The 20,207-nt window shown below is 51.7% G+C and overlaps 10 protein-coding genes across 10 annotated transcripts; 4 read left to right on the top strand and 6 right to left on the bottom strand.

Annotated features, from left to right (window-relative positions):
• Positions 1-754: 754 nt before the first annotated feature.
• On the top strand, positions 755-1,084 carry BDV59DRAFT_206164 (DPY30/SDC1 family protein; the record flags this gene model as incomplete). Its single annotated transcript, XM_073694754.1, has 2 exons — positions 755-918; positions 988-1,084. 2 exons carry the CDS (start codon positions 755-757, stop codon positions 1,082-1,084), a joined length of 261 nt encoding a protein of 86 aa, XP_073543099.1.
• A 399-nt stretch (positions 1,085-1,483) lies between these two features.
• On the top strand, positions 1,484-3,095 carry BDV59DRAFT_139703 (NAD(P)-dependent alcohol dehydrogenase). The gene is made up of 3 exons (XM_073687147.1): positions 1,484-2,143; positions 2,203-2,735; positions 2,789-3,095. Exons 1-3 carry the CDS (start codon positions 1,876-1,878, stop codon positions 3,062-3,064), a joined length of 1,077 nt encoding a protein of 358 aa, XP_073543100.1. The 5' UTR covers positions 1,484-1,875; the 3' UTR covers positions 3,065-3,095.
• A 685-nt stretch (positions 3,096-3,780) lies between these two features.
• On the bottom strand, positions 3,781-4,654 carry BDV59DRAFT_211140 (SDR family NAD(P)-dependent oxidoreductase; the record flags this gene model as incomplete). The annotated part of the gene is made up of 2 exons (XM_073695739.1): positions 4,503-4,654; positions 3,781-4,455 (listed from the first exon to the last, which is right to left on the bottom strand). The coding sequence occupies exons 1-2, from the start codon at positions 4,593-4,595 to the stop codon at positions 3,781-3,783; spliced, it is 768 nt and encodes a 255-aa protein (XP_073543101.1). The 5' UTR covers positions 4,596-4,654.
• Positions 4,655-4,887: 233 nt separating this feature from the next.
• Positions 4,888-6,754, top strand: BDV59DRAFT_139719 (sugar porter family MFS transporter). Its single transcript, XM_073687148.1, has 4 exons — positions 4,888-5,245; positions 5,294-5,463; positions 5,528-6,040; positions 6,096-6,754. Exons 1-4 carry the CDS (start codon positions 4,924-4,926, stop codon positions 6,702-6,704), a joined length of 1,614 nt encoding a protein of 537 aa, XP_073543102.1. The 5' UTR covers positions 4,888-4,923; the 3' UTR covers positions 6,705-6,754.
• Positions 6,755-6,765: 11 nt separating this feature from the next.
• On the bottom strand, positions 6,766-9,070 carry BDV59DRAFT_188681 (putative C6 transcription factor). The gene is made up of 4 exons (XM_073691471.1): positions 8,884-9,070; positions 8,257-8,831; positions 7,129-8,202; positions 6,766-7,074 (listed from the first exon to the last, which is right to left on the bottom strand). The coding sequence occupies exons 1-4, from the start codon at positions 9,054-9,056 to the stop codon at positions 6,803-6,805; spliced, it is 2,094 nt and encodes a 697-aa protein (XP_073543103.1). The 5' UTR covers positions 9,057-9,070; the 3' UTR covers positions 6,766-6,802.
• A 376-nt stretch (positions 9,071-9,446) lies between these two features.
• BDV59DRAFT_188683 (uncharacterized protein) lies at positions 9,447-10,203 on the bottom strand. The gene is made up of 3 exons (XM_073691472.1): positions 9,832-10,203; positions 9,693-9,769; positions 9,447-9,632 (listed from the first exon to the last, which is right to left on the bottom strand). Exons 1-3 carry the CDS (start codon positions 10,131-10,133, stop codon positions 9,613-9,615), a joined length of 399 nt encoding a protein of 132 aa, XP_073543104.1. The 5' UTR covers positions 10,134-10,203; the 3' UTR covers positions 9,447-9,612.
• Positions 10,204-12,219: 2,016 nt separating this feature from the next.
• On the bottom strand, positions 12,220-13,592 carry BDV59DRAFT_188685 (uncharacterized protein). The gene is made up of 2 exons (XM_073691473.1): positions 12,518-13,592; positions 12,220-12,463 (listed from the first exon to the last, which is right to left on the bottom strand). The coding sequence occupies exon 1, from the start codon at positions 13,192-13,194 to the stop codon at positions 12,724-12,726; it is 471 nt and encodes a 156-aa protein (XP_073543105.1). The 5' UTR covers positions 13,195-13,592; the 3' UTR covers positions 12,220-12,463; positions 12,518-12,723.
• A 206-nt stretch (positions 13,593-13,798) lies between these two features.
• On the bottom strand, positions 13,799-14,798 carry BDV59DRAFT_139752 (RNA recognition motif domain-containing protein). Its single transcript, XM_073687149.1, has 3 exons — positions 14,472-14,798; positions 14,278-14,383; positions 13,799-14,199 (listed from the first exon to the last, which is right to left on the bottom strand). The coding sequence occupies exons 1-3, from the start codon at positions 14,509-14,511 to the stop codon at positions 13,845-13,847; spliced, it is 501 nt and encodes a 166-aa protein (XP_073543106.1). The 5' UTR covers positions 14,512-14,798; the 3' UTR covers positions 13,799-13,844.
• A 163-nt stretch (positions 14,799-14,961) lies between these two features.
• Positions 14,962-18,905, bottom strand: BDV59DRAFT_188687 (putative PHD finger domain protein). The gene is made up of 2 exons (XM_073691474.1): positions 16,213-18,905; positions 14,962-16,157 (listed from the first exon to the last, which is right to left on the bottom strand). The coding sequence occupies exons 1-2, from the start codon at positions 18,663-18,665 to the stop codon at positions 15,110-15,112; spliced, it is 3,501 nt and encodes a 1,166-aa protein (XP_073543107.1). The 5' UTR covers positions 18,666-18,905; the 3' UTR covers positions 14,962-15,109.
• Positions 18,906-19,035: 130 nt separating this feature from the next.
• BDV59DRAFT_139764 (uncharacterized protein) lies at positions 19,036-20,027 on the top strand. Its single transcript, XM_073687150.1, has 5 exons — positions 19,036-19,111; positions 19,170-19,366; positions 19,426-19,434; positions 19,506-19,580; positions 19,645-20,027. The coding sequence occupies exons 1-5, from the start codon at positions 19,089-19,091 to the stop codon at positions 19,734-19,736; spliced, it is 396 nt and encodes a 131-aa protein (XP_073543108.1). The 5' UTR covers positions 19,036-19,088; the 3' UTR covers positions 19,737-20,027.
• Positions 20,028-20,207: the final 180 nt, after the last annotated feature.

The raw sequence follows: 20,207 nt of genomic DNA on the forward strand, positions 1-20,207 counted from the left end.
ATCACAGAGAAGGCTTCGAGATAATGGACCTTTAACTATACATAATGCTAAGCGTTATATTCAGTTCAGGAGCGAAGAGGAACGACAGAAAGAACTTCGGCGAATAAAGAGAGCGCGAACTTCAAAACACGATCAGCCAACAACGCAGGCAGATACAGAGGCTAAATTAGATCAGGAAGCTAGCCAGGTGGATAAGGAAGGTCCTAAACCACTATATTGGATCGATTCCCAGGGTAGTATTGAGTAATTTTATGAATAGCTTCAAATTTATCGTTGGGATGAAAATTATCGTTGGGATGAAGCAGACCAACACCCGAAGGGGGGTGGGGCTGCTGACCTAAAGAGACGGCTATCAAAACGCGCGATCAGGTGACCGTTTGGCGTGTTTGCAAACCACCCCCCCCCCCCGGTCAAGTCACGAGTTGAGCTGGTTGCTGTTATTCGTTCAGAGAGAACAATTCCTCGTTCGATGCCTCTTCTTGACATCCATCGTCTGTCGCTCTTCCATCTGCTCTTCGTTTCTACATACGACCATGGCTGATCATCCGGTGAGAATCCTCCCTTCTGCAGTATCTCCAGGTCCCCACAGATGGAGAGCTACCGCCTTGGATCAACTCCGGCTTCTCCCTCCTAACAACTTCTCTGCGCTACAGTTCATTCATAATAACTCCATCGCCATATTTAGCCTCCGGCGCCGACGAACAACAGTCCACTCGATCCAACCCCCATCCCCATCGACAAGTCCTCTGTCAACATGGGCAACGACTCCACCCCGAACAGTGCCGGAGGCGCGGCGAACACTCCCACCGCTGAATCGAACATCTCTTCTCGACCCGGCGGTGCGCCTGCCCGTGCATACATGAATGAGAAGATTGTTCCGTATTTGCTGGAAGGGATGAAGACCGTTACCAAGGAGCAGTAAGTCGGCCCATATCGCTCGTTAGGTGGGAGTGACAGGGAGGATGGCTTACTGATGGATGGTGTTAGACCTCAAAACCCCCTTCGCGTTCTGGGAGAATTCCTTATTCAGAAGAGCAACGAGGTGGAAGGGGGTCCCTCTAGCACGAATAAGTCCCCGGAGTAGATTGCGAGCTGGGGGAATTCCACCGCTACCTATGGGAAGGGAGGCCAATACACCACCATCGACCGCCATTCCGGTTGGCCCTTGCACTTTTCACGGCCTGATGTTAGATGCGGCCGTTGACTGCATGAGGAGTCACTGGGTTCATGCTCTCCAGACGGACAGGAGATATGGTGTGATCCGGGTCATTGAATGCCTCTGCCAGTTATAATAACATCGCATGAGGTCCCAATGAGTATATTCAAACGAACATGCACAGTTCAGAGTACAACAGCCTGCCAAATCGTTATCTGCAGTCTGGCTCTAGCTTCCAGGAGCTAGAGCTTTAGGGAGATTCATGCTTTTACAGTATCCACTAGCTATCCGAATGCAAGAAACTTCACCCGCATGGGAATGTTATCGCTGGCTTAAATTCCCCCAGTAAGCCTGCCGGGTCTGATGCCCACTGGAAACAACGCAAAGTCTAGGTTTGATCGTCGAAATCCCGATAGTCGATCGCCTCTCGTCTATCGCCTCCCGAGCTCGGACCTACAGCCGAGGAAACGTTCAGATGACCAGCTCTTGACTTTGGAACTGCATTACACCCGCAACAAGCGACAATCCAATCAATCAACTCCCACGGTGGTCGTACGTGGGATCCTCTGTCTCTAAAATTATGCAGGCTCGGTCGTATCTCCGAGTCCTATTCCCCCCCCACGCGGGGCAGACACCTGCACGACGTGTCGGGTATAAAAGTGGACGCGTCCTCCTCGATCACGAAGATTTCTTCAATAATCTTCTACATTACATTCACGATGGATATCCTGGAGCGCAAACCCGTTAACCATGCCGTCCACACCAGCCCGGCCAACGACCTTCGGCTGGTAGAATCGGACGTTCCTGAGATCCAACCCCACGAATGTCTCGTCCACGTTCGCGCTACGGGCATCTGTGGCTCTGATGTGCATTTCTGGAAGCATGGTGCCATCGGCCCCATGGTCGTCACCGGCGACAACGGCCTGGGCCATGAGAGCGCCGGTGTTGTGCTCAAAGTGGGCAGTGAAGTCACCCGCTTCAAGCCCGGTACGTACATGCCCACCCCCTGGGAAAGGACGAAGCTCCAAAATGCTAATCAATAATAGGTGACCGCGTCGCCATGGAATGTGGTATCCCCTGCTCCAAGCCAACTTGCTACTTCTGCCGCACCGGCCAGTACAACGCCTGTCCGGACGTGGTCTTCTACTCCACTCCCCCGCACCACGGCACCCTGCGCCGCTATCACGCCCACCCGGAAGCTTGGCTTCACAAGATCCCCGACAACATCAGCTTCGAAGAAGGTTCCCTTCTGGAGCCGCTTACCGTCGCCTTGGCCGGTATTGACCGATCTGGTCTGCGCCTTGCTGACCCTCTCGTAATTTGCGGTGCCGGTCCCATCGGCCTGGTCACTCTGTTAGCCGCTAACGCTGCCGGCGCTGAGCCCATTGTCATCACGGACCTGGACGAGACGCGACTCGCGAAGGCAAAGGAACTGGTTCCTCGCGTGCGCCCTTTGCAGTTGTCTCGTGGCGAGGATGCGCAGACGTTCGCTGGTCGGATCGTCAAGGAGCTCGGCCAGCAGGCAAAACTGGTGATAGAGTGCACTGGTGTGGAGTCGAGTATCCATGCCGGAATCTACGTGAGTGCTGCTGTTATCATACGGGATAGGAACAATTTAGCTGACGGTGATAGTCTGCTCGCTTCGGTGGTTCCGTCTTTGTCATTGGTGTCGGAAAGGACATGCTGAACTTCCCCTTCATGCATCTCTCCGCTAATGAGATCGACCTGCGTTTCCAGTACCGGTACCATGATATTTATCCGAAGTCAATCGCTTTGGTTGCAGCGGGTATGATTGACTTGAAACCGCTGGTGTCCCACCGGTTCAAGTTGGAAGACGGGCTCAAGGCGTTTGAGACTGCGAGCAACCCGGCCTCCAAGGCAATCAAGGTGCAAATTATTGATGAGTAATGACGAAATAGATGGAAAATATATAATATAGAGTTGTTTTGATGTCACCATTGACTCGAGGATGCAGCCTGTACCAAACTACGTAGCAACGGAAGAACACGAGGTATAGATTATTGTAGGGACTGTCATGATGTCTCTGCTTCCTTATTTGTTCCACCGCAGTCTAACCACCGCCGCGCTCGCTTTCCTTTCTTATACAAGACTCAATCTCTTGTTGCTTTCAAACTTAGTTCATCATAGCTCCAATGGCTGGACTGATGGAAAGCATATTATATGGGCACAACATGAGGAACGAAAAAAGAATGAACATGAAGTTAATAAAAATTACGCTTGGCACAGTGGTACCATCTAAGCAAATACCGGGGACTGCATACATCAGATGTATTGTACGGCCCAGATATCCTGCCACGTTTAAGCATGGAAAACAGAGAGCCATCTATGTTACTATGCAAGGGTATGTTTTAGAACACCCTTTGCTACTACTTTGCAGCTTTAGTAAACTGAATTGAAAATCTCGTTGCAATTAAGGAGCTCCTGGATGCAGCAGTAATCTATTCATGCTCATTATTCCTTTTTCGTCGACAGATTTTCACTGACCGAGGATGTTTCGTCCAAGGAAATTGGATAACGAATATTAAGCATAGCCAAGTAGGACCAACGCCAGGAAATAAATTGCACTAATGATATCCATTTTATCTGCGAGTCCACAATACCATCTAAACAAAGAGCATACCACCATTCGCGCAAATGACGTCCCCGGTTACCCACCGTGAGCGTTCCTCGACCAGGAATAGGACAATATCTGCGATATCTTGAGTCGTCCCACAGCGCTGCCCAGCCGGGACCTTCTTATTTTGCTCTTCCATACGAGCTAGATGCACCGGCCCCGCAGCTTGGTACATATCCGTATCCACGGGGCCCGGATTCACGGCGTTCACTGTGACACCATACTTATGTCCCAACTCTGTGGCCCACACACGGGTGAGACCTTCGACGGCAGCCTTAGTGGCTGCATACACTGACTGCGTCGGGTATCCGCCGCGGGCAGAGATGGAGGAGAGGTTGACGATGCGACCACCACGAGGCAGATATGGCAGCACAGCCTGCGTCATGAAAACCACCGCACGGACGTTGACATCCATGAGATGGGTATAGCTGTCCAGGGTGACCTCTTCAAGGGGACGGTTATCTCCAGCACCAGCGTTGTTAACAAGGATGTCAATTTGCGTGGCCTTGAAGGCGGAGAGGGTCGCTTTCACGATGGTCTCTGGGGCTTCCATGGTGGATAAGTCCGCCTGGATGGCAACAGCATCACGGCCTTCGCTGCGGAGAGATTCGACCAGTGAGTTAGCGATGACACCCGACGACGGCGAAACATAGTTCATGGCGATCTGGTTTGTTAACGATGGTGATGGTATTAAACTAGGATTTGACATACCTTTGCGCCCTCTTTGCTCAAGGCTCGTACAATGCCAGCGCCTATTCCTCGTGCACCGCCAGTGACAATAGCAACTTTGCCGTCGAGGGACATCGTGAAGTATGAATTAGGGCTTTGGTGAATGATTAGAGTGTTGGGGGGTCGTTCGGTAGAGAGCGTGTTAGATTAAACATATCTTCCATACACTACTCTCCTATACTTATAAAGATACAGTACCCACCATATCTTTTGACTTCTCTCAATAGTTTTGTAAATATCAAAACCCAGAAGATTTCTGTCGGGGCTACCGCCGAGCGAGCCGATGAGGATCGTCGGAGCCTTCTCCGAGCCAAGCATGTGCAAGAATGCGGGGGGGATACTTGCGAGATCATCTTACAACAACCTCCTGGTACGTACCTGACCCAAGCCCGACAATACCATAATGCAGGACGGTTCTCGAGCGTCTTACACACCCCTAGATCCGCACCAAAACGTATACTGCGTGCGTGCCCGTGAGATCTTCACGCTCGTGGCTGGATACCTCCCATTCAGCTGGAGAACATGGTCTCTTAAGCAAACAAAGTTTATCCGTCCCGCGACAGGGACAGCTACCTCGTCGGTAAGGAAGAATGACCCCTGGTATGTGTACAAGCTGGCGGCATTCGTGTCGCTGGGAGCATTGCTTTTTGGCTATGATCAAGGGGTTATGGGCATGATCGTGGCCGATCAGCGGTGGAAAGACTTGATGAAGCCGAGCAACTCATGTATGTTTTTCTTTTACTGGTGACCCCTGTCTCTGACCATGTAAATAGGGGTTACTGGGGCTGTTGTATCAATGTACGACGTCGGGTGCTTCATCGGCGCTATGTCGACCGGGAGTCTAGCAGATTGGTATGGCCGTGAGCGTATGCTGGCCATCGCTAGCGTGGTTTTTATCATTGGAGCCATCCTTCAGGCTGCATCTTATACCATCGTACAGATCGTAAGTTACCAGCTTTCAATGGTCTACACATATATTCCGGAACAGCTTGCCAACTGTGTCCTAGATAATCGGTCGGGTTGTTCTCGGATACGGGGTCGGAGGTTGCGCTGCTGGCGTCCCTCTCTACCAGTCGGAGATTGCACCATCGACACTGCGCGGTCGTCTGATTGGCATTGAACAGATGGTACTCTGTACTGGGGAACTAATTGCCTTCTGGCTAAACTACGGCTTCAGCTACCTCCCGACAAAGGACTGGTGGCGCATCCCGTTGGCCATCCAGATACTTCCAGCCATTGTCCTAGGACTGGGCTGTTGGTTCTGGGTGTTACCAAGTCCACGGTGGCTCGTTGCACAGAATAGACCTGACTGTGCACGCGAGGTGCTGACCCGACTGCATGGGGAGGGTGTTGCGGCCGCTGAGCTGGGGCAGATCCAGGAGACTATGCGGCTGGAGAAGCATGCTGCTGCGTCCTGGACGGGGATGTTTCGTCAGCCAATCCTACGGCTGACCCTCCTTGGCTGCGGTATCCAGGGATTTCAACAGATCACTGGGACGAACTCAATACTATACTATTCTGTTAGTTATGGCTCTCTCGTCGCAAGCTAAGACCGTATTCTGACGATTCACATAGCCCTCGCTTTTCCAGAAAGGGGGCATCAGGAACCCCCATACAGCAAACCTAGCCACCGGCGGGATTGGGGTCGCCCTGTTTCTCAGCTCCTGGGTCCCAATCTTCTTCTTCGACTGTCTAGGCCGCAAACGCTGGCTGCAGCTTGGTACGTTGGGAATGACAAGCGCAATGATCGGCATTGCGGTGCTACAGTGGCACGCGGGAGAGCACCCTGGCGCCCCAGGAAACTATGCCATCGTTATCTTCCCTTACCTTTTCTACGTCTTTTTCAACATCAGCTGGGGTGTGGCCGCTTGGGCGTACCCGTCTGAAATTTTTCCCTTGTCCATGCGTGCGAAGGGCAACGCTCTCGCTACCGCAGCCAATTGGACTATGTGCTATGTTGTTGCGCAGGCGTCGCCACCGGTTGCGGAGGCAATCGGCTGGGGACTGTATGTAGTGTATGCGGGAATCTGTGTCATTGCGCTGTGGTTTGTTACTTTTGCGTTGGTTGAGACGAAGAATCGTTCTCTGGAGGAGATGAATCGGTTGTTCGGCTTGGAGGGGTATTTTGCTGACTCGAGGTGTCTAATCGCGAAAGACCCAGATGAAAACCCTGAGGAAGAGTAAAAGGTCTTTTGTAGAATACATAGATGGTTGCATAGTGGTGTTATATAGCTGTATCATATCCATACATTTATACGTTATTCATATCTGTCTTGAACCAACTATATAGGCATCCACGGACTCCCTGCGGGATGCTCGTCTGATCCATCAAAAAAATTGCGAATCATGAACCCACCTGCTGCATCTAGAAGCTCCGCATTAGATGACCCCTGCGGATACCATGTCAGGGTATCTTCCAGCCCCATATGCAATGAGTTGTACATGGTCTGGTGTGGGGCATTAGGTGTTGAGGATGGCCATAGTGTGTGAAAAGGTCGTGGTAATGTCCCAGGCGATGTCGAATTCTGGCTTACGTCAGGTCCATGGCCTTGTTCTGCTGATTTGTTAGCGCACCAGGATAGCATGAGCGCAGGAAAGGGGAAATCACCGAGGAGTTTCTCTAATACGTTCTGTGCACGCAATGCCATTTCATATGAGGATCCAAGGTCTCGGAGGCATTCGACTGCCTGTTGGAGATACCCTTTCCATCTCGAAGCCAAGGCGTGCGTGGGGCTATAGATGTAGCAGGTAGCCTGCACGAAGCTGGCAGTAATTAACCAGTACGTTGCGTACCAGGCAAGCCCTCGCGTACGGTTCTCTGTAGCGGAGAGAAATTCGCAGATGGAGGCGACGCATTCATCGGCAGCCGCAAGACAGGACGTGATGGGACCGTCTGTGGTGGTAATGTCAGATTTGGTAGCAATTGCTTCGAAGAGAAAGGGACGATTGAGGACAACCCGCAGGTGGAATGACCGCCATAGCAGTATCCTTTTCGGTAGCTCTAAATGGGGCTCCAAGTAAACATTCTGAGCAAAATAGGGCGGAAGGTCTTTCCACCACTGGCCGATGTTTTCCTCGAGCTTCAGCGCTTTCTCGTATGTTGGTCGATAATGGGTCAGAAGCTCCACCTGGACCGCGTTGGCAATCTTGGCGAGCTTCACCTGTGATATCAGACATGACGTTATAGTCGGACCAGCCTTGCATTCTGGCAGCGACTCCATGTCGACAGCAAGATCCTCATCGTCCAGGTTCGCAGGAAGCCGGATATTTACGCCCACTAAGGAGACAGCAGGTCTTCCAAGAGTGAGCTGTGAGCCGGAAACAAAGACGAAGAGCGTCCACCACACACGGCGACGGATCTCCATGGTGAAGGGAGACGTGCTGGGCATACCAAACTCGCGGTGTAGACCTATAGCGAGGGCCATGCTAAATCCGATGCCAATGAGGATAAATCCTGCATTGGGCTTGTTTCGTTTTTGTAGGTAGTTTGACATCAAGACGATAGCTTGGACGTAGCTTAAAGACCCTCGTTCGAGAACATCCATAGTTAAATGTCGGCGTGCCTCTTTGTAAAATGGAGTATCACATTTGCTTGCATTCGAGTCGCCCACGAATGCACCAATAGCAAGCACAGTGTTATACAGGAGTGGCCAGGAACCATCTCGTGGTTTCGCGAGCGCACCTAGGGAGGTCAATAAAGAATAAGAATCGAATTTATAGGCCAGAAGACACCAACCGGATATCCTTGCTCGAAAAGTCCCTTCATGGAGAATAGGATATGCAGGATGATAGAAAGCAAAATAATCATCGATATAGCGCCGAATAGTTCCGCCGTGAGGATTCACCCCTGGCAGATCGTCGTCATCCAGAGACGAGGGAGTGTTGACGTTATTCAGGGGAAGATATAACGGTAAAGACTGCAGAAATTTCAAGGCTGCGATCCCTGACTGAGGCCCCGTATAACCTGCCTTGTGAGGATCGACAGTTAAAAATCCCATACCGTCGATAGAATTATCGAAATCCTGGGACTCGTCAAACTCATAGTCTTCTGCATTACTGTGCTCCGTAAAGCCGGACGGAGCTTGCTCTGTTGGATGCTCGACTTCTGCGCTCATTTTGCGCCTTGGAGTGTTACCAGGTATAGGCACACCAGGATGAGCCGTGGCGGTAGCCACAACAGTTGGGGTGACTGATGCCTCACGGGGACTCTCACGGGAGGTAAGGATGGCCTCACGGAGGTCTAAGTTGGGAAGATAGGTCTTCCAAGCATTTTCAATTTCTCGTTGACGCTGCTCATACTCTTGGAGACGGCTGACCAGACAAAATTAGCAAATCCGTTTCCAAGCCAGGGACCAAGGCTTACCGATGCAGAGAGGAGAGTTTGGCAGATGGGGAGGAATATTGACATGCTTTGGCGTCTCGGACGCAGTTGGAGCAGATCTCCTCACCTGAACAGCGGACTTTCCGGCGTTTGCATTCGTCGCAAGCAAAGGACTTCCGGAGAATCCGGTGGACCTTGCTGCTGGACTCAACCATCGTCGGAGGGGACCTTTGCAGTTAGTGTCATCGTCGGGGGAAGAAAGAATACCGGGGGAATTTGGCGGGGGCGGGGAGACTAACCGGATGAGGAAGGGGTCCGTTAAGGACATTGAACTATACGGAGTAAACCGCGCAGGGGATTCTATCTTGAGGCGGGTTGAAGGAATTCTTCTGCTCAAAGTACATTGGGATACGTGTTCAGGTCCCGCCGGCTCAGTGGCAGATCGTTATAATGAAGACGGTCCACGTTGTCCCTGAAGGGGCTTTAAAATTTATTCTCATAGTCCTAAATCTGGGCGTTTATGCATAGCAGGGAAATTATAGCTGGTGTATCTAAGTCATATGACTACGTGATAGAACGGGTTTTAGAGTAACTGCATTACAGTTCTGGAGCAAACATGGATTTCATTTGGCCTGGTGTTGCTCATTAGGATTTTGCAACCTAGTCCACCGACACACACCACAATCCCCCCAGTCCAAACGTCTTGAACTGATTCACACTTAAACGGGTAGCTACCATTTCGTAAAATGGTTGTATGGCTGATTAAGCCCTTTAACAGGCTCCAAGAGCAGCTGTAAGCCAGATCAGTTAGATAAAACCCCTTCCCACCGCGGGAATCCTGAGATACATACCGACGGTGCATCTGCTGTCAGTATAATAACCGTTCACATAGCAAGTTTTGCCGTCCCACGAGATTCTATCCCAAGTGCTATGCGGAGGTTATAGGTCATTTTCAGACATCTCAATACCAGAAGTTGGACAGACACTTACCAATTGCCCTCATAGCAATCTCCAGACCTGTAGCAGTTAAAAGTGTAGGAACTGCCCACATCCACTACGTAGCTCGCAGCATAGTCAAATCCAGGCCCAGTACGGCAATTCACCGTTGCGGAGCTCGAGTTGACAATCTTGCAGGTAACAGAGCTGCGCTTTACGAGACCCAAGGCTTCGGGGGAAATATCGCGTGCCTCAACGGGGACAGCACGGGGCACAGCTTCAGCCTCAGCAGTCGGATGAGCTAGAGCGGCAAGGGGCAGAAAGAGCCCGGCCAGAGTGGTAAGGTGGAACTTCATATTTGAGATTGTGGGAGAGCGCTGAAAGGTTGAGAGACTTGGAAGAGCACTTCTTGGTGGAATTGTTGTGTTTACGAGGTAATGGATATGGCGAGGAGGGAAGAGGAGCCATTCTTATACCTTCGGTCTCGCGTGCCTTCGAGCAGGGCCACCGAGACTCCGTGACATTTGTGGCATGATGCCTTGCTCAATCGAAGACTACCGAAGTCACAAGATCACAATTGAGATGAAACTGAGTCTCCGATATTGCCTTCGTGGATTGATTTCATAATGGTAATATCAATATCAGTATGTCTATTCTCTATACTTCGGATGCGTGTCAAGGATTAATATCGAAGAACGGCACAATGCAGGCACCACCAATCAGCTAGGGTGAAGTAGTATGTTAGCGTCCGCCACAAGCATAGTCTTCTCGTATCTGCAAATGTAGTATTAGTACTCTCTGGCTACGCTCACTGTGACCCTGACCCTGATATTTGGACCGAAGAGAAGTAAGGTGCCGTGGGAGACAACGAGACTCAGAGTAGCACTCATAACCAAAGCCTGAAGTAGGATCGGCATTCCAAGCTTTTGCCGGATACTTTTTACTGAGCTTTTGTAGTCGACTATGCTAGTGTTTTGTGCCCAGCCATCTCATAGTATCACCACCTGTAGGTAATAGCATGGATCACACTGTGGGCAAATGGCCTCTTGTGTGGATATACTGTACTCCTACGTGTCATTCTGTAAGATATCTCATAAGTAGCCCTCCATTTAGATACTGTTTTTCCCCACACGATGAAGACACGGAAAATAGGGCTATAGTGAATTTGCACTATTACCTGCAGACCTTCATGGGTAAAAAGAGGCTAGATCGTTAGTATCAAGATTTATCCTAGCAGTTACTGTCCCCAGCAGATAGATACATTAAATGCAATACTGTCCTGGTACTGTATCGCCGCCGCCTTTCCATGGGGATGTTTAACTAACTTCTGTCATCTAAAGTAGCTATATAAATCTTTTCGACTTTCAGGAGACTCATAGTTGCTCTAAAACAAGCCACTAACATCCTCCCACGTTGATATATTGCTCGTAGAGATATTCCGTGGCTCATATAGGTTCCATTGCAGCAGTATAGCATACAGGGCGGGGCCTGTAGAAGAACCCAAAAATTGTACCAGCTAGAGATATCTCCGCGGTAGTGCCGGTCCGTTAGCCGGAAGGAGACATATTGCTTTCGGATCTAAAGCCTATCTAGGCTATTCCAGGAGGCATGCAGAAAGAAGAAGTTCAGCAATTCAACGCCAGAAACATCCCGGGTTAACTCCTCCGAATGGTCACCTGACAGTTTCCAACCCTAGTAGTCGTCGCTGTCGGTTCCATGGGGTTCTAATGAAGTGTACTGCAAGACCAATCACTATGAATGACTAGGCAAGAAATGCGGGCTACAATTTCCTTGCAATTCTGCAAGCCCACGCTAGCTCAGCCATTTTGTGGAACACGAGGTAGCATTGCATTCCCCTCCTTAGCCACCCGGATAATGCTGGCGAGGTTACTGCGAGAGGAGACAAGATGAAGTTCAGAGGGGAGATTGGAAGGGTTACTCCAACAAATATTAGATAGATATATTGGAATTTTCACGATTCGAGGTACATGGGGTGCTGACGATTTACGTATTTTCCGTTGATGCTTGTCTAGAAATTTCAAAATATCGGACTAGACTTCATTATGGAGATAGCATATAGCTCTTGCAAGGGGTTCTGATAAAGTATTACCTCATCTTATAAAATATTTGCTTCTCAGAAAGCCTTAATTTTAACAACGCCTATTATGATCAATCACCTAAGTTTATAGGTGGTCACCAGCGAGATGCCAAGGGGATAGTTAGTCCTCTTTAGGCAACATATGTTGGTAGTAGAGCTTTACTGTTCACCAGCTACGGCAATGTATGGCTGTTTGGCCGTTGGTGCCTACTAGATAGAGGCAGGAAAGATCTCAGCATCGCCTAACAAACATTATGATATACAGTGAATAGGGCAGGGCATGTATTTTATGCTATTTTATTTCTTACGATGATTGACTGGATCTACACATTGCGAAGGTTTTGGTTTTTCATTGGTATTCTTGCCCTATATCTTGACTTAAGGACACATGGTCTTCCATTAGTCTGACATCTGCAAGATGGTTGCTATAATACTTCAGTAACCTAGCCTGCATCTTTGTAAATGCAACAGCTATATGGGACAACCCACATCAGACGCTCACATACACTCATGGAAGGGCCCTAGCCTGTTAGCAATCATGAATTGGCGAACTTACCAATTCGTAAGCACATAGACGGATGAAACTGACTAGGCGGGAATGTCAGTCAAGCAGTCAGGGTGAGACATGGCTCACAACCCGACCTCATGTTGTTCAAAGAATGTAATCACCGCAGTATCGACAGGGGAATCCCAGGAAACCAGCCGACGGGATTTACATTGTATGGCGCATCTCGTCAACTGGCGGAGTCTATCGGCGGCAAAAAAGTCGCTCGGTTTTGGCGATACTACAAGCACGCAAGGAACCAGTGCTATAGCGGAAGGGCTGACGGGTGGTGGTCGGATTCAGTTCACTTGATTGCCCTGACTCCAGGCGTAGAAAGGGAGAAAAGGCCTGGAGACTGGAAGACCTGAAGGGGTTTAAGTGGGTTGTTTTGCTTTTTGACCTGGCCGAATACAGTCGAGTCGTTACGTGAAAATGGTTGTATAAGACGCAATAAGGCGAAGGAACAGCTGACTAGCGAGATGACCCAAGTTTCCGGAAGAGCTGAAAAAGTGTGCTGACCCATCTGACTGACAATCCGAGGAATTACAACGTTAATGTAAATATCTTGCTTTCTGTCCCTGCCGCCAATTTTCTTTTCCGGAGTTTCGAGCGCATTAACATAAGAAAACACCCGTCTGCGACCGTGGGTGACAGTTGAACGAGTCGCAAACCGATGCCAGACCGATTTTCGCCGAGATGACATGTAGGCGTGAAGACGACTTTTCTCCTTCTCCTTCGAAACAGAAACGAGGTTCCACCGTGGCGCCGGGATCATACCCGATCGAATGAGGGTATTGGATGAATGGAAAATTCATTCCAGGCGACATGGAAAGACGAGCGGAAGTGTCGCAAGAAGAAATGACAAACGGTAAGGAAAACAGGGAAAGCGAAGGGGAGAAACGAACTCAGACCAACAGAAATGATGACGAATTTCCCACATCAGCCATCACTTACCTGCTACCATATCTTTCTTCGCGAGGGTCGTAAGAGCGGCCGCCGCCGGCATACGGTTCACGAGGCGGAGCACCGCCATAACTGGGAGGGTTGGCATCGCGATCATAGTAACCACCGCCACGGCGGTCGTCACGGCGATCTTCCCGGCGGTCGTCACGGCCATACCGATCCTCACCACGGCCAGAAGCGTAGCGATCAATGCCGCCGCCGCCGCCGCCGCCGCCGCCACGGTATCCATAGTCGTCACGATAGTCCCGACGACGGTAGTCACCATAATCGCGGCCTCCGTAGTCACGGCGATCGCTGTAAGAGTCATAGCGACCATAGCGGTCATAGTCGTTGCGGCGCCAGCTGCCACCATAAGGGCCACGGCGATCGTCGTAGCGGTCACCACGGCCGCGACCGTGTCCACCACGGAAATCTGCGCTCATGTAAGTCGGTAGAACTAAGACAGACGTAAACTGGGGTATACTAACCACGCTTGGGGGGACCAAAGTACTTGCCCGGAGTCGGAGTGCGGGGGCGGCTACGGCGGGCCTTTTCAATGCTGAGAGTGCGTCCTTCGATCACCTCACCTTGGAGACCTTCCTTAGCGGCATCGGCCTGCTCCGCCGTCACCATCTTGACGAATCCAAAGCCACGAGATTCCTTGGTGTGAGGGTCGACCATGATGGAACAGTTTTCCACATCACCGTATTTCTCGAACAGGCGCGAGATGTCCGCCTCGGTCAGCCGAGGATGGATACCGGTGACGAAAAGGTTGGAGCCAGTGTTGATGGCACCCTCTTCATCATCATCGATAGGCTTGCGGGGTTCGACGGGGATACTGATATTAGGAGAAACAAAAATAGCATTAGACAGTTGTTCGGATCAGAGCTGAGAGGTGAGTGAGGCGATGTCATACCGGTCATCGACGCGACCATTGGGAGAGCGACTACGCGTACGATCTCCCCGGGGTTCATCACGAGGCGACGCGCTGCGATCGCGGGAGTAGCGAGGCTCCTCACGGTCTAAACCCGATCACAAGAGAATAGATTAGCACGATGATTGTGAGACCTAGGGGCAAGGTGCAGGCGCTGATGTAACCATCAAACATACCGTCGTAGCGGCCATTTTCGTGATCATATTCGGCAGACATGACGGCTGAACCAGGGAGGAAGAAGCTTACGAGAAGCTTCAGAAAGATAGATAAAAGGATAGATTAGATTTCAGATGGCAAGGATCGCGCGTGAGGCACGTCCAGAAATCGCAGGTGAAGCTTAGGAAGCGCAGAAAATTCAGCGACGGAGAGGAGATAGGGTAGAAGTACAGTGGATATCAACGCCCCAGCAAAGAGGAGACGAAGGGAAAAGGAGGAAGAAGGGGAAGAAGGAAGGGAGAAGCGCAAGGGAGAAGTTGGGAGGAGATGGAAGAGATGAAGTTGAACGAAGGGGGAGAAACCGGGAAGAAAAGCATTTCCCCATCGGGACGCGGCTCTTTCTGTTGGTGGAGGCTTATTCAGCATCCCCATACCAGCCCCGTTCGTAACTATACATCCTCCCTACGCAGCACCATCCACAAAAGCCACGGATGATCATATTGTGATATGCATCATATTAATTACGAGTTCATCGGCATCCGGAATTAAATCAGCAAGCAGCAAATTCACATGTACATAACGCCATTCCTTGGCCCAAAGCTAACAGCGCAGAAAAGAAAACAAAAAGGCATCAGTCTCAAGCACTATTCGTAATCCTTCATTTGAACCCACGCCAGCGCCGCCGAGTCCGATGGACCTTGACAGCTGGGTCACTCATAGGGGCGTCCAACCCGTTGGTAATTGGCTCATCAGACGGCCCAGCTTCCAGCTCGTCCTCAACGAGATCTTTCAGTTCCTCTTCGTCGAGCTCACTCAACTCTTCGCTCATGCCTCGCATGACATCTCGCCCTGTCCACCGCTCCTCGTGGATCGTAGTGCCCATGGGGTCAAATGGCTGCATATACCACTGAATACCTCCCTGCGCCAACGGGAGATGTTGATCCCCCTTGAAACTGGGCGGAGGAGTGAGAGGCCCTTTTTGCGGCCCACCAGGCGGCTTAACGGATTTGGGATCATCTCCTTCTCCAACCTTACTCGTCTCGCCATTGACTACCGGCTGCGCATCTGATGGCGGTTGTTGTTCAGTGGAAGCGTCTGGCTCATGGTGGTCAGCCTCGGCCTCGATAGTCGGAGTGACCTGTCCAGGGTTGGCGGCCATGTCTGTGATAGTGGTCGCCGCATTGTCAGGCTCAGCTGGGGGTGCAGTAACCTCATCTCCATCGACAAGCTCTGGCTTGGCTGGTCCTTCGGCGGGGCTATCGGTCTGTTCGATGCCGTTCACAGCTGCTGATAGCAGTGGCTGTTCTCGTCCTTGTTCGGATATCTCGGGGAATTCAACCTCGGATCCCCTTCGCGACATGACACTGTTTTCCAGCATGACGTCTAACTCCTTGAGCTCCTGCTCGAAAGGCTTGCGGTTGAGCTCACTCTCCTTCTTAATCGCATCCTCGAGGGCCGGCTGAATGGACTTGATAATCCGCTTCGCCAGTTTCCTCTTCTCGCGCTGCTCAAGGCTGAGCTCCGGAGCACGGCCACTGATTTGCATCTGCAGCTCGGCAGTATCGCCAGCGGGCTGCACGCCAATTTCCGATGTAAAAACACTAGCAAGATCGGCTGAAAAGGCCGAAATCGAAGTGTAGGCACGCTCATCTAATTTAGTCTTGATAGACAGGAGGCCTTGTCTAAAAACACCCTTTCCGTCCAGCCTGTTCGCGGTTAGCATATATTGTAGTAAATAGCAGGTTGTCAGGGGATCCATACCCTTGAGCTTTGTCAAAAATGGGCCACAGGAGAGGGAATATAGGGAAGTAAACAGTGTCCACAATACTTCGAAGGGTCTCTGCGTCCTTCAACTTCTCCCGTTCCCGTTTCTTGACCTCGTCACAGAGCATCCTTAGTCGGTCCAAATCGAAAGAGAGTCGTTCGCCAAAGTCAATCCGTCGCTGGAGGCGCTTTCCTCCCGCAACACCCATTGCAACATAGTCTCTCCGTGTCATTTCCATCGAAGAGAATGTTTCAAGAGACAGCTGGAGTCGCTTCAGCAACGCTGCCCCTCTCCGGGCCTCTCGCTTCAGTGTCCAGTACTTGCACGCATCCTCAGCATACTGTTTCCTCTGTCGGACACCGAATCGTTGGAGAGAAACAACGACCGAGTTGAGTACAACCTGGGGAATGACAGGTGCACCGGACGGCAACTTCCAAATCGTCCTGGGCACCGTCGGCCGCTTTCGCTTGTTCCCACCAACCGTGAGAGTAATGCGTTGCGGATGGGGTGGACGCATGGCATCATTTTCATGGTCAGCCATAGGATTTGACGGCTCCAAAGACAGAGCGGCAGCTTGGCTGTCACCCCATCGCCTTCCCTGCATTGTGTTGCGGTAATATTCGATGGCATCTGCAGTGGCAGCATCCGTCCCATGCTCTCGTCGCCACTCCGGTGGAACATGCTTGTCACAAAATGCTTTGAGGAGATGGGAATCCATGACTGCAGGAGAACCATGTCCAGCCTTCATTTTCAGGTAGAGCTGCGCCCTGCGAGCGCAGGTCACATGGAACGCGACGAAGCAATTCTTGTTGCTGCATTGGATAGAGGCACCCATTCTTTGCCGGCAGATGTAGCAGTGCAGCTTCCATCGACTGCGAGGCACCTTCTCGATATCGGTTATCGGCTCCATCAGCGAAGGATTGCCGATAGAGACCTCCGGAATCCAGATAGCACACAACAAATGCGACCATTTTGATGTGGTCGTCTGCTTGAAGGCACCTTCGGTGTTGGGACAGAAGATGCAGTTCGGCGATCCTCGCCCGATCAACTGGCATTTCCGGCACAACCACTGACCCTCCGGGATGAAGGGAACACCATAACACTCTTGGTGAACCGCTAGATCGCAGCCATCGCAGAAAACGATAGCGTTGGCGTTCTCGCAGTCACCATCGTCACAAATCGCACACTTCGTATCCTGTTCCTCGCCGGGGGCGGACGCCTCCCCATTGACCGCGGCGGCAGAACTAGATCGAGGGCGTTGTGTCTGAGGCGGTTTGGGATTCGGTTTGGGGATGCGCTTTTCCAGCGCATGCCATTCTTTCTCGATCTTCGTCATTGTTATCTCGAAAACAGCCGGCTTAATGGGCTCCAGCTCATCTTCGCGGCGCCTCAAATTGTAGTCCTCCAGCCACTTCTCATCTTGTTCGTCCATGTCGTATTCTACCCGCCCCACGGCTGTGTTGACTTCGCCTTCGCCGGCTACCGGGTTCACCGCGTCCATGTCATCTTCCTGTGCCCCCTCCGGCATACGGATCATCTGGCGCTCGTGGCGGAGGAATAAGTCACTCTCCTGGTATCCAACGCTTGCCATCGTCCGGTCAACATAGTTCTGCTGACCGACACCGGGCTTATCGTAGAAGATGAAGGGGTCACGAATGCGAAACGACGGCTTGGGGAGGGTCAATCTCTCGCGAGGATTAGGGCCCGGGGGAGGCACGGCCTTCTGTTGCGCCGTGATACCGAGGGCGTTGAGAATGGCCTCCGGGCGACGAGGCGGACGTCCAGGACGACGCTTTATGGGGGTCGGGGAAGTACCATTGGCATGGGCACGGATGAGCTCGGCCAAGGGGTCCTTCTCCCCGTTCTTATTCAGATCACCGTTCGGGGTCAGGATATTAGCCAGTGGTCCCACAGGCGCTGGACGGTCCACCTCCTCTGACGGAAATACGACAAACTTGGCGTCGATGTCCAGGTCCGGGTGGAATTCCTCCCAACCGCGTTCCTCGCGGGGCTTGTATCCATCCCCTTGCTGTAGGGCGATGGCGGCCGCGGTAGAGGAACCAAAGCGGCCACCGCGATTCTGACTCTTATCCCTCGTTATGCGCGCGGACGGGGGCGTTGTTGGGACCGGGGGAGGAGGTGGGAGTTGGACAGGTTGGGGCGCGGGTTCTGGGGCAGGACGGCCTCGGGGTGTCGCAGTCGTGGTGGAGTTCCGTCTCGCAGGAGAGGGCTTCGGTTTGGGCTTGGGAGGTGGCTTTGTCTCTCTCACATCCAGTTCGATGTATCTTCCTCCACCACCGGGACCACCAGGGACATATTTGCGTTTCTTTAGAGGAGGACCTTCGGAAACAGGGTCCCCATTCCGCGACCCTTTCAGGGAGCCTTTCGGGGTAGACTTAGGGGGTCGTGCAGGGGAGGAACGATGCTTGGGCGATGCGTATGGAGCCATCTCGTCATTCAACGAGGTACAGGGGAAATGAGGAGGAGTGGTCTAGTAAAATCAACGTTGGGGTGTTCTCGCTTGTTGTTTGAGCTGCCCTTTAGACCGGGCTCAGCGTGGCTCAATCCGCGGCGAGAGACACTAACCAGCCAAATCCAAAAGGATAAAGCCGTCGACCATGACTTGAAAGGTAGGGAGAGAGGTAAAACGACACCGGGAGGAATCTGAGGCGGGCAGAGCAGTGATGGGAGAGGGGGGAACGACGCGCAGAGGCGAGTGAGCGAGTCCGATTAGTATCAGCTGGGTCGGCGCTAAACCGCGCTGGGCAAAGGCGGAGAGGCTCCACCCGCGATTGTTCATTCCTCCCATCCTACTTATGCTCAGCGCGACTTGCTCCCTCTTTCTTCACCTTCTCGACCTCCTCAGTTCAGCATGAGTGGCCACGGTGATGATCGGTATTTTTCTCTGGCGTTTCTCTCATTTCACCATTACTGATTTCTGACTTCTTCTTAGGTGGCGCGGGGGTCGTTACGATCAAAATCGTCAGAAACACTCCTCTCCCAGAACAATGAGCGCGCACGAAGGCTCTCGCGGTGGACAAGGCGCTTGGGGGGATTCGCGCGAGCAGTCTTCTCCAGGTCCTGCTCAGGAACAGCATGTTCCCGTGCAAGGGTTCAACGCTGCAGAGTCGAAGGCTGCCCTCAAGAGAGGTAAGCACGGATGCCCTCTGCTGTGACTTCACGAGACTGACGTCGTTATAATATTGCAGGCCCAGGAGGTAGACCTACCCTTTGAGCTTTGTTCCATCGCATTCGACAGACGAGCCATGATAACTGACCACTGCCCCAGAACAAAAACCCTTCTTCTACCGCCCCGGTGGCAAAGATGCCAACAATCGCTCTGGGGGACCATGGGGATCGAAACGTACGTTGCCCGCTCACACATACCTGCTTGGCTTTGATAATGCTGCGGTATTGACACGATTTAGCCAATAACATGGCCAATGGAAAGGATTTCTTCCTCGAACTGCGAAAGCAGGTGACTGCGCTCCGTCAGGGAGGCAACGTCGCCGGTGGTTGATCGCACGTCAGTCATGAGAATGACTCGCGGCGACTCTTACAAACACCAGCCAGCGTGAACTTCTGCGAAGCGATATCAAGGGCAGCTCTATCGGGTGGCTTTTACAATCGGTGGCGAGGGGGACCAATCACCCTGGTCGCTGGCCGATTGGTCGGCACATCTTCCTTTACACTGATTTGAAACATAATCTGGTGCAAGCTGGGGGAATTGAGGCAATAGACAGTTTAAATGCCTCGCAGTCCTGCTGGCAGCTATGACGCAATATAGGAATAAACACCAAGGTTGGCTCCATACGCTGTACATGCGCTTAGATCAGTAGTAAAGAATCACATGGGTATGCAGTTGCATTGGTAATCATGAAATACAAGGTAGGTGTGCAGAAACCCCAGTAAAACTCACGTATTCACCTAGATCTACCCTATTCGATATACACGAGTCCTTTACCAGTAGTTCCACTTAAGAATGGCATAA

This window comes from Aspergillus ambiguus (assembly GCF_047715705.1).
Source record: "Aspergillus ambiguus strain CBS 117.58 unplaced genomic scaffold BDV59scaffold_57, whole genome shotgun sequence".
NCBI classification, from domain to species: Eukaryota; Fungi; Ascomycota; class Eurotiomycetes; order Eurotiales; family Aspergillaceae; genus Aspergillus; species Aspergillus ambiguus.